We start from the raw sequence: 15,742 nt of genomic DNA on the forward strand, positions 1-15,742 counted from the left end.
ATGAAGCTTTGCTCACCCGCCTGCCGCCCACCTCCTGCTGTGCGGCCCAGTACCAGTCGATGACCCGGGGGTTGAGGACCCCTGTAATATAGGGATATTAAATACCTACCTCATGAGGATAGTATTAAAATTATGAATGAGAAGGTATTAAAAAACTCAGTAAAGTGTAAAATGGCAAGGTATCATTATTATTACTCTGCATTAATTATACATGGCATATCATTCTAGACATTTTCAAAGATACTCTAAGCTATCCTCTGAGAATGAATAAAAAAGTAAGAAAACATTTACCACTTGAATAGTAATATCACTTTCCTACAGTTGATTTTCTGACTAGATTATAAGTATGCTAATAATTATAGGAAGTTTAAAATCTAATTTGAAATAATTACAGGTTGAGAATAATTCTTAGCAAAAAAGACAGGTGATAAAAATAGTATTTAATAGAAACACTAATTATTCAGTATCAAACAGTAAAGACGATAAAAATTCTCAAAATTACCCAATCATACTTTCTCAGGTAACAGAATAAGTCAATTACTAAAAACTAAAATTCCATCATAAAAAATAACTGAAAAGATTCAGTTCTCTAGAAGATTTAACTTGCTAATTTCAAAGGAGTGTTTCAACAACTGAACATTCATTTTAGGTACTTACAGCATGCTCAAGTACTGCATGTGCTATTTCATGGCCCAGAAGGAAGGATAGCTGATGAATATCAGTCACACTATTTAAAAGCCCAGTGAAGATAAACACTTGTCCATTCTGCACCATAATGAAAATAATGTAAGGAATTAGAACAACATAAAAAACAAGGACGCTAAATTTAACAATTAAAAATTAGGCTGGGTAACATTTACTTACTGGAAGCACAAAGGCATTTATATCTGGGGAATCAACCACGTGAATTATCCAATTGATCTCAGAGATCCCTGGAATATCTTTATTGCATTCAATTAAATGATGAACCACTTCTTTAACAGCCACGTATCGGGTGTCTTTCTCAGTTAGCATATCATTTTTAAATTCTTCCATCCACTGAAAGATTAAAAAGAAAAGTAGTCTCTAAGAGAGTGTTAGTTCTACAAAATGTTTATATTGCTTTAAGTAGTGTTATATGGCACTTATTGTTGAACACTTTAATTTTTAATTATGTAAAAATATGCACATATTAAATACTCAAAAAAATTCAAATTTGAATTATTTATGCAAAGGCAATCTGGTTTCTCACAAAGAGAATAGATTCTAATAACTAAGATTTTTCATAGAAATTGGTTGAAATAAAAATTTCACTCTTCTATTAGCCTATAAACAAATAAAATGCTTAAATATTATTTCTAATTTCCTAAATATTTTAGAAAACAAAACATTGCCTAGAGAACAGTAAGATTTCATATAAGAAAGTAAAATACAAAAGAAAATTACTTTCGTAACATACTGAATAAAAAAACACCCTATACTTAATAAGAAAGTTAAACTTCCACCAAAAAAAGGACACTTCATTAACTTTAAAGTGTTTTAGCCAGACAGATTGAAATTACTAAAATTTTAGAACTAATGGGCATATCATTTTCTCTATATTATGCTAATTAAGACTAACCACCATATGAAGACACTTTCTGAAGCTATATTCATGAGACTCTTTCAAGTGTACTTCGAAAAGTGAGGATGTTCTGAAAATATTAAATTTCCATAAAACGTATAATTTCTTTCATATATGAATCAAGAAGTCCGTAACCTTCCTCCTTGAGATGCATTAAAAACAGATGACTTTATAGAATATGAATTTAAAAGTCTTTATATAGCGGGACTTCCCTGGTGGCACAGTGGTTAAGAATCCGCCTGCCAATGCAAGGGACACGAGTTCGAGCCCTGGTCCGGGAAGATCCCACATGCCACGGAGCCACTAAGCCCGTGTGCCACAACTACTGAGCCCGCGTGCCACAACTACTGAAGCCCACACGCCTAGAGCCCATGTTCCGCAACAAGAGAAATCACTGCAATGAGAAGCCCACACACCGCAATGAAGAGCAGCCCCCGCTCACCGCAACTAGAGAAAGCCCGCGTGCAGCAACGAAGACACAACACAGCCAAAAATAAATAAATAAATAAATTTATATTAAAAAAAAAAGTCTTTATATAGCATTTTTTAAAAGCACAAGTCACCAATGTAAACCGTCTGAAACAAAGAAAACCACTGAAGTAGATACAACAAAAAAAACTGTATGTAATTATAGTACTTTATAATAATCCTATAAGAGCATGTGTTTGAATTTTCATAACAAGCAGGTATTACATTTGTAGGCTAAAAAATAAGAAAAAAAATATATGTACATGTATATAATTTTTTAAAGCTTCTTAGTAATATAAATGGTAGAAGATAACACTAATTTAACACTAGGCCTTTCTCAATCTTAACAGAACACTTTCCTCAAACTTGCTTCTAACTAGACTATTCTAAGAAACATCTCAAATCTCTGTATAAACTGTATAGAAGAGATTGGTCTTATCTTTATTAAGAACAATGTTTTTAGTGAAAAACCATTATTTCCTTTTTTATGGTAACTTTCCATTAACAAACTCAGAAGCTCAATTGAAATAAAAATATATAAAAATCTAACCATGACAAAGCTGTCAAGTGAGGTTATAAATTCAACAAATATTAATTGAGCATATACAGGCACACCTCAGAGACATTGCGGGTTCAATTCCAGTTCTCGATATCTTTATTGAGATATTCACCACAAAGTGAATATCTTAATAAAGCAAGTCACATGAATTTTTGGTTTCCCAGTGCATACTGTGTGCAACAGCATTATGTCTAAAAACAACAATGTACATACCTTAAAGAACACTTTATAGCTAAAAAATGCTAACCATCATCTAAGCCTTGAGCAAGTCATAATCTTTGTTGCCTAACAAATATAATAGTAATGAAAAGGCTTGAAATACTGCAAGAATTACCGAAAAGTGACATAGAGATATGAAGTAAGCAAATGCTGTTGGAAAAATGGCACCGATAGACTTGCTTGACACAGGGTTGCCACAAACCTCCAATTTTTAAAAATGCAACATCTGCAAAGTGTAATAAAGCGAAGAACAATAAGATGAGGTTTGTCTATACTGTTTATGTGCCAAGCATGAGAGATAGAAAGATGATCCGTCCTCAAGGAACTCACTAGTGGTATAAAATGTTTAACTACTTGAGTGACTATACTTTCCAAGGAGGTATGACTTCTGAATTCCAACTTTATTTTGCATTCAAAAAATATAACAAATAGCCAAAATTGATGTGCGGTGGGGGGGGGGAATATCTTATTCTACTTTATTTTCAAGGTACAAAAATTCAAATTACAGATCTATTTATTCAAAAAATATATACTAAGCACTACTTTGTACACTGTGCCAGTACTTAAGATGAAATGATAAACAGAATAGACAGGGTCTCTGACCCCTTGGAGCTAGTCTAGAAAGGGAGACAGATCAACAAATAAATAATTATGCAAATAATTATGGTGTTACCCTCATGATAAGTGTTTTAAAAGAAAAGGACAGTATGCAAAGAGAAAAGTAGGAGACCCAGCCCCAAAATAGCCAAGCACAGAACATAGCTACAAATGACTAATTCATAATGCAGTCTGTATGAAGGATACCCCCTAGAGCCTAACGTAGCCACCCTGCCTAACCCAGTCAGGATAATCAAGGAAGGCTTTCCTGAGAAAGTGACATTTAAGGTGACATGTGATGTGCAGGAGTTAGCTGGGTGATCCAGAGGAAAGGCAATGTAGGCAGTAGGAATACTAAGCATGAAAGGTCTGAGACCTTTTGGAAAAAATGCTAATTTGTTATCAGAGATTAAAATTAAAAACTAGTGCATCTTTCATATTTAAGAAACTTTCCTCCTTTGAGTATTACATCAAGCAATGTAGTTAAAAACAATTCTTTCTACTTACTGCTTCATATTCCAGTTCTGATAAAAGTCTGAAATGTTCTTTCCCCAGTAATAGAAGCTTGCTCCTTCCTGTGACTGGACTCACTTCCAGGTGTGTAAAATAAAATACTACAAAAAGCAATCCAAAACTACTCAAACCAAGGAATAACTTCCATTTATTCTTCCTTACACTTTCTTTAAATAGTTCCTTTTTGTTAGGAGGAAGTGCCTGCCACCATTTCCTTATGCCCCTAGAGCAAAAAGAAAAATTCAAAGTTCTGATAATAGAATCAGTACATATCACCAAAACTTAATGCTTATGCTAAAATTCTGTCATCAAATACTCAAATTTTTATATGTTTCTGTATAGATGTTTTTTTCAGTTTTTAAAAATTCTTAGCTAAATGATGAAAAAGTAATCAATTATATGGAGCTATAGTTAAAAATTCTAATGCTCATTTGAATTTTCTTCAGTTATTTTAAAGGTAAACGCTAAATAAGAAGCTGTTTTACTATAACTACCATTAACATTTATTGACTGTTTAGCACGGTCAAGGTACTCTTCTAATGCTATACGTATATCATCTCATTTAATCTTCATAATAATCCTGTTACAGAAGAGAAAATGGAGACTTAGAGAAGTTAAACAATTTATACAAGGTTGTAGAGTTAGTAAGAGGAAAATGAGGCAAGGAAGGCAATATAATAGGGATGAACTGCCCAAATAAACATCTGAAGGCGTTATGGTACAACAAATCTATACTTTTAACCACCACTGCCCCCACTGCTCGTCAGACATCTGACACAATCTGCCAGTACTTCAGTAAGGTACAAGGGAAACTATCTCAGCACTGATTATAGAAACAAGTATTGCTCAGTAGCAGAAACTCCACTAACCCCTCAAGAACATGACAAAGGAGAGGTAATAAAAAGAGCATAAGCACTGTAAATACGGAAATGAGAGATTTTATAGATAACATCTGGGGAGGTCCAATTCTACCAGGCAACAATATACTCTGCTGCTTGTTAGGGTTCATGGACATTTTGACAACCAGTAATGTTTTCAGCACTGGAACAGAACTTTTTCCCTATGAGTTCATCTGTGAAATTACAACAAGAATTTAAAATATATACATCATTCTCTTGACAAAATTTATTTTATAAAATAACTTCTTTGAGTTATCTTAATCTTGTTAAGTGACACACCTAAAATGCCTTTAAAGTGTTTCAACCTAAAAAGATTCAGATCAAACTATGAAGTATACTTATTTCCAACTTAAAAGTTTATGACATTATTATTTAAAATGTATGAAAACATATCCTAAAATAAAATTTTAGGTGATTTACTATAGTAATATCAACAAAAGGTTAAAAATAAATAAATAATTTAAAAGGATGAAAAAGTGTTATTGGCCCAAGAACCTGGGCTGAGTTGTGACAAAGATTCTCTCCTCCCCCAAACTCTACTCAGACTCCCCTGAACTCTTTTTCAAATAGGCCTTGTCTTTTGGACTGCTGTGTTCATCTCTGCACTGTCCAATTTTAGCAAGAATCCTGCTAGGTCAATTAAGTCAGAATCCCTCATCCTCCGTATCTGATCACAATACCCAATCTGTCCTTATCATTCATCATCCCCCAGGTGATATCTGATCACCCTCACTTGCCTTCAGCAATAACTCTAGTAGGTCAGTTTGGGTGGAATCCCCCCTTGCTCCTGATGTTTCCACTCTGTAGTTTTCCATCTACCAACCCCCGCCCTGCCCACATAGCCCATGGTGTATTCAGAGCTGACTCTGGTTCTATACTGAGGTTTCTTTTCTCCTACTGCAGAAGTTCTGAATAAAATTTGTTTTTACTTCTTTAACTACTGTCTAGCTCTGGCTTTCTTTGATAGTCGTTACTTAAATTGAGAGCTAAATTAGCTGTATATTTTCTGAGTGCCAAAGCCTAGTCATAAAGAACACAATAAATTACAGAGTACAGGTCCTCGATTTTTGATAAAAAGAAAACTGGGTTGGTTAGCATGGAAGTAAGAAGGCTAGAAGGCACTTCATAGTTATCAAACATAAGAAAAGTTTATAAGGAGACAATGCTTAACTTTACCTTTCTTCAATCTTCATGGAGCAAATAAGAGAAAACAGAATTATGAGGGGGAGTTTTAAATTAAATATGAAGTATCACTTAGCTGTAAAAACATTAAGTATTATAAAGGATCACAAAGAGAAAATAAAGATTTGTCAGAAACAGAATAGAAAAATAAATAAATAAATAATAAATACTAATTAAGAGTTAACGTGGCTAGGAATGAGCCCTTTCTTAAGTAAGCAAAGTTCTTCAGTTTCATGATCCATTGTCTCAAATTCCATGAACTAAAAAGGAATGCTTGTAAGTACAGTTCTTATATGTGAGTTATAACAAACATTTCTGATTCTTGTAATCATAAATATAAGACCTTTTAAATAGTGTCTATATAAAATATACAAGAATAACTTTTAAAGATCACATTTCTGTACTATAATATGCAATAAATGATTTTAAGATTATTAAGGCATACATAAAAAAACTGAGTAGAACCAACTGTTTAGAAACTGAATTCTGAGCTAATTATGGGAGGGAAATCTATCAAGTTTTCTTTAAAAGTGAGTTTTACAGATACTTCTTAAGAGTTTATATTTTAAAGAGCATTTTACCTGCCCACAATGATAGCCAGTAGCTTCTGCACTGGTTTAAGAATCATCAACAAGAGAGGAACCGGAGCAGCTTGAAACCGTGGAGAAGTATGGAAACTCCTGATGTCTCTTGTGGGTAAACAGTTTACAGGATGCACCACTGAAAGAGCAGGAACTACTGGAACGTCTTTCATCAGTAGCTGTCTTGAAAAAGAGTTATTCCATGCAGTACATTTTTGGGTAATCATCCAAATTTCCTTACTTCTGGTGCTCAAGAGGCAGCCTGTTCTTTTGTTATTAAAAGTCCTATAGAAATGAAAGTTTTCAGGCAGAAATGTCCATCTATCACCCTGATTTACTCCCAGGCCCAGAGACTTATTTACTATATTGTTAATTTTCACTTGATGACAGTCCAGTGAGGTTACAGCTTGTGTGTTACATTTTCTCCAGCTGGTCAGTAAATTCAATCGGAAGAAAACACAGTTTCTAGCAGCAAACTGCAGTCCACAGATGAAGCTCATCTTTGTTTTGCTTGATTATCTGGAACACAAAATATAAACTATAAATATCTAAGCAAAATACTTATTACCAAACTGGGAATATAGCACTTATGAAAAAGGTGTTCTTCCTTTAACACATCTCCAACTAAATTACCTTGGGTTTCTACTCACTGCCCCCTGCACCAACTCCTCTTAACAATAAAAACCAAAGAGGTTTTACTAACTTTTAACTCAACAACATGTACTTTCAAAATCTGGATTTTTTTCTTCTTTTCATTTTTTAATTTTAGTTGGGTGAGTCTATTTTTATTTTAACAGCTATATTATTTGGGGAATAAGGAATGGATTAAATAAAAACAGCACTAAGTTTCAGCAATTGGCAGTAATGGGGGGAAAGAGTATTTAATGGAATAGTAAAGTCTAACATAAAATGCATTTTTAAAAATACAGATTTGTGGGACTTCCCTGGTGGTCCAGTGGTAAAGAATCCACCTTACAATGCAGGGGAAGCAGGTTCGATCCCTGCTCCAGGAACTAAGATCCCACATGCCGCGGGGTAACTAAGCCCGCAAGACACAACTACTGAGCCCGTGTGTCTCAACTAGAGCCCACTGTGCCACAATTACAGAGCCCACGTGCCCTGGTGCCCGAGCACTACAACCTGAGAGAGAAAACCCACATGTCACAACTAGAGAGAAGCCCGCACACCACAACAAAAGATCCTGCACACCTCAACAAAGACCCTGTGTGCCGCAACTAAGACCTGACGCGGCCAAAAAAATAAATAAAATAAATAAATATTTTTTTAAAAACCTAAAAAAAAAAAAAAAGCAAAAATAAATAAATAAAAATAAAATACAAATTTGTTCCGTTCAAATATAATACTGGCACTTCTGATTCAGGTCAATACAGAGTAAAAGGGACTTATCCTGTCACTGAAAATAACCAAAAAAACAGACAGAATATGAAGACCTAAACAGACATTTTTCCAAAGAAGACACATAGATGGCCAACAGGCACATGAGAAGATGCTCAACATCGCTAATTATTACAGAAATGCAAATCAAAACCACAATGAAGTATCACCTCACACTGGTCAGAATGGCCATCGCCAAAAAGTCTACAAATAATAAATGCTGGAGAAGGTGTGGAGAAAAGGGAACCCTCCTATACTGTTGGTGGGAATGTAAATTGATACAGCCACTATGGGAAACAGTATGGAGCTTCCTTAAACTAATAGAGCTACCATATGATAGCAATCCCACTCCTTGGTACATATTCATAAAAGATGAAAACCCTAATTCAAAAAGCTACATGCACCCCAATGTTCATAGCAGCACTATTTGCAACAGCCAAGCCATGGAAACAACCCAAGTGCCCATCAACACAATGGAATATTACTCAGCCATAAAACAGAATGAAATACTGCCATTTGCAGCAAGATGGATGGACCTAGAGAATATTATACTTAGTGAAATAAGTCAAATATTATATATCATGTATATTTAGAATCCAAAAAAATAATACAAATGAGTCTATATACAAAACAGAAACAAATTCACAGACATAGGAAACAAACTTATGGTTGTTGGGGAAAGGGAGGGGGGAGGGATAAATTAGGAGTATGGGATTAACAGTTACAAACTGCCATACACAAAACAGATAAGCAACAAGGACTTTCTGTATAGCGCAAGGAATTATATTCAACATCTCGTAATAACCTATAATGGAAAATAATCTGAAATATATATATACACACACACACAACTGAATCACTTTGCTGTACACCTAAAACTAACACAATATTGTAAATCAACTATACTTCAATTAAAAAAAAAAAACAGACACAATAAGTAAAACAATGGTTTCAACATACTGAACATCAGGCAACAAAGAACAGTCATCCCTGAGAAATGGGAAACAAATAAGGCAAGCCCTACAACTGCCCCAGCCTTCTGCCTGGAGAGAGTTTCTAGGCCACTATGCAAAGAGGGGAAACCTAGCGCAGCCCAATGGTCCTCCTAAATTAAAGAGATGAAGCTGGGAATTCAAGGATATTAAACTAGTTATACATATTGCTTATGTTTAAGAAGTTAAAGGAAAGTTTGGGCATGTTATGTAGAGACATGGAATATATTTATTCAAAAGATCGACATTGAATTTCTAGATTCGAAAACTATAATGTCTTAGATAAAAATTATACTGGATGAGACTAACACCAAATTAGACATTGTATAAATAAAGACTTACAAATTGACGTATCAATAAAAAACTATCCAAAATGAAATGCAGAGAGAAAATAGACTTTAAGAAATGCATACAGCATCACTGAGGTGTGGGATAACTCAAGTGACCTGATATATGTGTAAATGGAGTCCCTAAAAAGTGGGGAGGGATAGTAGACAGAAAAAAAAAAAAAAACTTGAAAAAATAATGGCCAAAATTTTCCAAATTTGATGAAAACTGTAAACCCACAAATCCAAGAAGTTTAACAAACCACACACACAGGAAACACAAAAGAAACTACTCTAAGGTATATCAAGTTTCTTAAAACCAATGAAAGAGAAAACCTTAAATTTGACACCTTGGATTAAATGGATACATTCCTTGAAAAACACAAACTACCAGAGCTCACTCAAGAAGAAATAAACAACCTGAAGAGCCCTATACCCAATTTTTAAATTGAATTTATAGTTAAAAACCTTCCCATGAAGAAAGCTCCAGAACCAAAAGGCTTCTACCAAACATTTAAAGAAGAAATAATAATAATTCTATATAAACTCTTCCAGGAAATTAAAAAGGAATAATTTGCAACTCCTTCCATAAGACCAGCACTACCCTGATACCAAAGACAGGAAAAAAAATTACAAGAAGACTACAGAATAATATCCCTCATGAACATAGATACAAAAATTCTTAATAATATTTCAGGAAATCTAATTCAAATATATATTAAAAAGACAATACCTCATGACCAAGTGAGGTTTGTCTCAGGAATGCAAGGTTGAATAAAAATTCAAAAATCAATCAATGGCATTTTTCACAGAACTAGAACAAAAAATTTCACAATTTATATGGAGACACAAAAGACCCTGAATAGCCAAAGCAATCTTGAGAACGAAAAATGGAGCTGGAGGAATCAGGCTCCCTGACTTCAGACTATATTACAAAGCTACAGTAATCAAGACAGTTTGGTACTGGCACAAAAACAGAAATATAGATCAATGGAACAGGATAGAAAGCCCAGAGATAAACCCACGCACATATGGTCACCTTATCTTTGATAAAGGAGGCAAGCATATACAGTGGAGAAAAGACAGCCTCTTCAATAAGTGGTGCTGGGAAAATTGGACAGGTACATGTAAAAGTATGAAATTAGAACACTCCCTGACACCATACACAAAAATAAACTCAAAATGGATTAAAGACCTAAGTGTAAAGCCAGACACTATCAAACTCTTAGAGGAAAACATAGGCAGAACACTCTATGACATACATCACAGCAAGATCCTTTTTGACCCAGCTCCTAGAGAAATGGAAATAAAACCAAAAATAAACAAATGAGACCTAATGAAACTTAAAAGCTTTTGCACAGCAAAGGAAACCATAAACAAGACCAAAAAACCCTCAGAATGGGAGAAAATATTTGCAAATGAAGCAACTGACAAAGGATTAATCTCCAAGATTTACAAGCAGCTCATGCAGCTCAATAACAAAAAAAAAAAACAACCCAATCCAAAAATGAGCAGAAGACCTAAATAGACATTTCTCCAAAGAAGATATACAGATGGCCAACAGACACATGAAAGAATGCTCAACATCATTAATCATTAGAGAAATGCAAATCAAAACTACAATGAGGTATCATCTCACACCGGTCAGAATGGCCATCATCAAAAAATCTACAAACAATAAATGCTGGAGAGGGTGTGGAGAAAAGGGAACACTCTTGCACTGTTGGTGGGAATGTAAATTGATACAGCCACTATGGAGAACAGTATGGAGGTTCCTTAAAAAACTAAAAATAGAACTACCATATGACCCAGCAATCCCACTACTGGGCATATACCCTGAGAAAACCATAATTCAAAAAGAGTCATGTACCAAAATGTTCATTGCAGCTCTATTTACAATAGCCAGGACATGGAAGCAACCTAAGTGTCCATCATCGGATGAATGGATAAAGAAGATGTGGCACATATATACAATGGAATATTACTCAGCCATAAAAAGAAATGAAATGGAGGTATTTGTAATGAGGTGGATGGAGTTAGAGTCTGTTATACAGAGTGAAGTTAAGTCAGAAAGAGAAAAACAAATACAGTATGCTAACACATATATATGGAATCTAAGGGAAAAAAAAAAAGTCATGAAGAACCTAGTGGCAAGATGGGAATAAAGACACAGACCTACTAAAGAATGGACTTGAGGATATGGGGAGGGTGAGGGGTGAGATGTGACAGGGTGAGAGAGTGTCATGAACATATATACACTACCAAATGTAAAATAGATAGCTAGTGGGAAACAGCCACATAGCACAGGGAGATCAGCTCGGTGCTTTGTGACTGCCTGGGGGGGTGGGATGGGGAGGGTGGGAGGGAGGGAGATGCGGGAGGGAAGAGATATGGGAACGTGTGTATATGTGTAGCTGATTCACATTGTTATAAAGCAGAAACTAACACACCATTGTGAATCAATTATACTTCAATAAAGATGTTTAAAAAAAAAAAATCAATCAATGTAATTCACCCGAACTGAAGAAAGAAACACTACATGATCATCTCAAAAGACACAGAAAAAGCTATGGATAAAATCCAACAACCAACCCTGATAAAAACTCTCAGTAACTAGGACATCTACAGGAACCTATAAGCAACAGTATGTTTACTGGTGAAAGATTATACTTTCCTCCTCAGATCAGGAGCAAGGCAAATATGTCTGCTCCCACCACTTCTATTCAACATTACACTGGAGATGCTAGCCAGTGCAACAGAATTAAATAAATAGATACATAACTAACTAAATAAATGGCATCCAGATAATAAAGAAGTAAAATGATCTTTATTCCTAGATAACATGATTGTCTATCCAGGAAATCCAAAGAAATCTACAAAAAAAACTATTAGAATGAGTTTAAGGTGGCAGAATACAAGAGCAATACACAAAAACACTAGCAAGTGAGAGAAGCCAGACCCATACACAGGAAGAAAAATACACAGGAAAGAACACTACTCTCTCTCCAAAAATCATGTTCTATGATTTCAGCTGTATAATATAAACTGTAGAAAATGCAGACTAATTTATACTTACAGAGAAATCAGAGGATGGAAAGGTAAAGAGGGGCAAGAGGAGGGATTACAAAGTTTGGGGGGGGCAACTAAAACGTTCACTATTGTGATTGTGTTGTTGGTTTCATAGATATACACATAAGTCAAAACGTGCACAGTTTAAATATGTCCAATTTATTGTATATCAACTATACATTAAGCTATTTTTTTTAAAAGGTACTAAAAAGAGACAACCAAATGCAATGTGTGAACTCTGATTAGATCCTAATTTGAAAGAAAAAAAATTTGTTTTAGAAGACAACTGGAACTATTGGGGTAATTTGAATATGAATTTGCTTTTAGGTTATTTTAGATAAGAGTTGCTTATTTCCTTAGGTGATAAAGATGTGGTTATGTAGGTGAATATCGTATACCTGAAATGCTTGCTGAACTCTCTTTTCATGATGAATAAAACTTTCAAATTTTATAATAAAAATACATTCATGGGCTTCCCTGGTGGTGCAGTGGTTGAGAATCCGCCTGCCAATGCAGGGGACACGGGTTCGAGCCCTGGTCTGGGACGATCCTACATGCCGCAGAGCAACTGGGCCCGTGAGCCACAACTGCTGAGCCTGCGCATCTGGAGCCTGTGCTCCGCAACAGGAGAGGCCGCGATAGTGAGAGGCCTGCGAACCGCGATGAAGAGTGGCCCCCGCTCGCCGCAACTAGAGAAAGCCCTCACACAGAAACGAATACCCAACACAGCCAAAAATAAATAAATTAATTAATTAATTTAAAAAAAACATTCAGACATACACACAGAACATAAAGGCAATACAGAAAAACGCTAACAATCTTTGTATCTAAGTGGTGGTTATATATGTGCTCATTAAATTTTTTTTCAGTTTTTTTTAGTGTTTCAAATCTTCATAATAAAAGTTGCAGGGAAAAATACATAAATCTAACTCTGTCTAGGCTAATACAATATTATCTGGAAAGATGCTTCAGAACATTAATTTTCATAAATAGTATTATCTATATATCAAATTATTTGAAAATTACTCAAATTTTTTACATAGGCATGCTTAAAACACACTAGTATATACAAATATAAATAAATCTAAAGGAATACACACCAAACCATTCACAGTGGCTATCTGGGGTGGCAGGATGATTGTAAGGGATTCAGTATTTCCACCTTATATATTTCCGTGCTGTTTAAACTTTTACAGGACGTGTTATTACTTTTGTAAGCCCCAAATCAATAAAGGCAACTATATTTGTAATTACCATTGGTTTCCATGGGATTCAATAAACTCCTGCATATTGTAGGCCAAGCCCCTCATAATACCACCTCCCACTGTTTCTCCAGGCACCTTCCCTACCCCTCCTTCACCCATTCCGAAGCTCCAGACCCACTGATTTACTTACACCTCTCAGAAAAGCTCTCATCTCTGTGCACATCTATTTACACTGCTTAGCTCTGTTCACACGTCAAGCAAACTCCTGCTCATAGCTCACAACTAACGTGAAATTTATTCTACTGACACAGAAGTTAGCAAAAGCCCCAAACACTATATGTAGTACATATATAAGCAAAAACGTTATCAATTATATCAGACAAGTGTCACTTGAAACAGAAATAGTGCCTGATATTTTGTAATCCCTGCTTTATCCTTAAGAAAGGGTAAAGAATGGGAGAAGAAAACTATTTATACATTTTCAAAGATCCAATCACTAGACTACACAGAGCAGAAGAAAGAATCAGGGCTGACACATCCTCTTCAAAGAACTGTAGCAGGTCAACAAACATAGCTGGCAGACTTCCAGGATTACTAAATTAATGATGTGAGAAAATTAAACAATTTGGATTGTTAGCCTCTACGAACATTTCAGATCCTTAATTCTTTAAGTACCATCTCAGAATGAGCAAGTACAGCGCTCACTGGCACTCACAGCTGAAGCCGGGAAGACAGTTTTAACAACTCTTCTGAAAGTGACTATTTCTTCCCTAGTTTCTATGGAAACAGCTGTCAGATTGGCAAAAATAGAACATGTACTTTAAAATAATCATTCAAGCAAAGTACACACATGATGGAAGGCTTAAAAAATAATAATAATAAATTGGAAGGCAACAGGGTTGGTTCTTAAGCTTCCAAATGCCAGACTGCACCCCTTCACCACAGCTGAGAATGATGGATATGGACCCAAATCCTTTTAGTGAGGGTTACATGGCATTGGTCAGAGTCACTATAGTTGTTCAATCCCTGAATTCCCAATGAAGTATTTTCATCTCCCTGGACTAAAATTTCTCACTGAGGACTGCATGGCACAACACGATTGTTGTTCCACTTTACGCAGGCAAGTGACATTATTTAAGGAGCACAAAAAGTGAATCTGTAGACAAGTTCATGAAGAAATTATTTAAATACCCTACAACTCTTGAGACAGGGAATTTCCTATTTTTCACTGCGGGGTTTGGGTAGGAAAACTTTTATTTTCTCTGCTTTAAGAGGGAACAGGTAAAAGAGATGGTTTGAGTCTCAAGATGCCAAAAGCGGCTGGAAGCGGTTTTCTACGGGTGAAGGTGTCACTGTGACGCACACGATACTGCGGTAAAAAAACCCACAACTTTTAAAAAAGGGCCGCTAATGAGAAGGCTGGGAGGAGAGGGAGCTTATCTTCCCGGAAAATGCAGCCACCTGCCTATTTGCAACTCCCGCGCTTCCAGGGTAGCACCTGGGGTCCCCGCAGTTCACACCAGGACGGGATCAGGCGGGAAAAGGAGACTTTACTGCCACGTCCTCCTTTCCCACTCGTCCTCTCCCCCGACTCCACACGCCGCCCCCGCGCTTCACTCCAGCCCGGCTCCCCGTCGTCCCTCCTCCACCCCAGGCCTGGCTACCCCAACCCAGCCGGGTCCCCAAGGGTCCCCGCTCCTCACCCCAGCGCCCCTCCAAGCTCCCCCCACCCCAACTCCCGTACTCTGCCCCCTCCCCTGGGCCCGGCCCACTCTTAACAGCCGTGCAAAGGCGACCCCCACCAGGACAGACCCTAGCAGTGTCGAAAACGAAGATTCCTCTGACCCGACCTATGCGCAAGCGTACGCCCCGCCAAAGGAGCCAGACCTCTTCACTTCCTGCCCTCGGCTCGGACATGGACGCCTTTGGCTCCGCCCACACCGGGCAGTCAATACACCCGCCCAGAGTCTTCCTCCCAGAGGGCCCCGATCCCATGTGAACTGTGGCGCTCTAGCGCCCCCGCGTGGCCGGAGGAGGGACGTGGCTGCAGGCAGAGCTGCTCGCCTGGAAACATCTTCCCTTGCTCAGGTCTTGGAACCTGACTTGGGTCCCTCTAATGAGTGATCCAGGCAAG

At 36.6% G+C, this 15,742-nt stretch overlaps 1 protein-coding gene across 5 annotated transcripts in view; it reads right to left on the reverse strand.

The window, feature by feature from the left end:
- Positions 1-15,542, reverse strand: part of OMA1 (OMA1 zinc metallopeptidase) — an 82,595-nt gene extending 67,053 nt beyond the window's left edge. For 3 of the 5 annotated variants that reach the window (XM_007164370.3, XM_007164373.2, XM_007164374.2), the window contains exons 1-5: positions 15,421-15,542; positions 6,622-7,140; positions 3,954-4,182; positions 865-1,038; positions 658-765 (exon numbers count right to left, since the gene is read on the reverse strand). In XM_007164370.3, coding sequence (XP_007164432.2) covers positions 658-765; positions 865-1,038; positions 3,954-4,182; positions 6,622-7,121 — 1,011 coding nt within the window. In that variant the 5' untranslated portion in view covers positions 7,122-7,140; positions 15,421-15,542. The remainder of the gene's footprint in view (positions 1-657; positions 766-864; positions 1,039-3,953; positions 4,183-6,621; positions 7,141-15,420) is intronic. The other 2 variants (XM_007164371.3, XM_007164372.3) reach the window with 2 other exon arrangements.
- Positions 15,543-15,742: the final 200 nt, after the last annotated feature.

The sequence above is a fragment of the Balaenoptera acutorostrata genome, chromosome 1 (genome assembly GCF_949987535.1).
Source record: "Balaenoptera acutorostrata chromosome 1, mBalAcu1.1, whole genome shotgun sequence".
NCBI lineage: Eukaryota > Metazoa > Chordata > Mammalia > Artiodactyla > Balaenopteridae > Balaenoptera > Balaenoptera acutorostrata.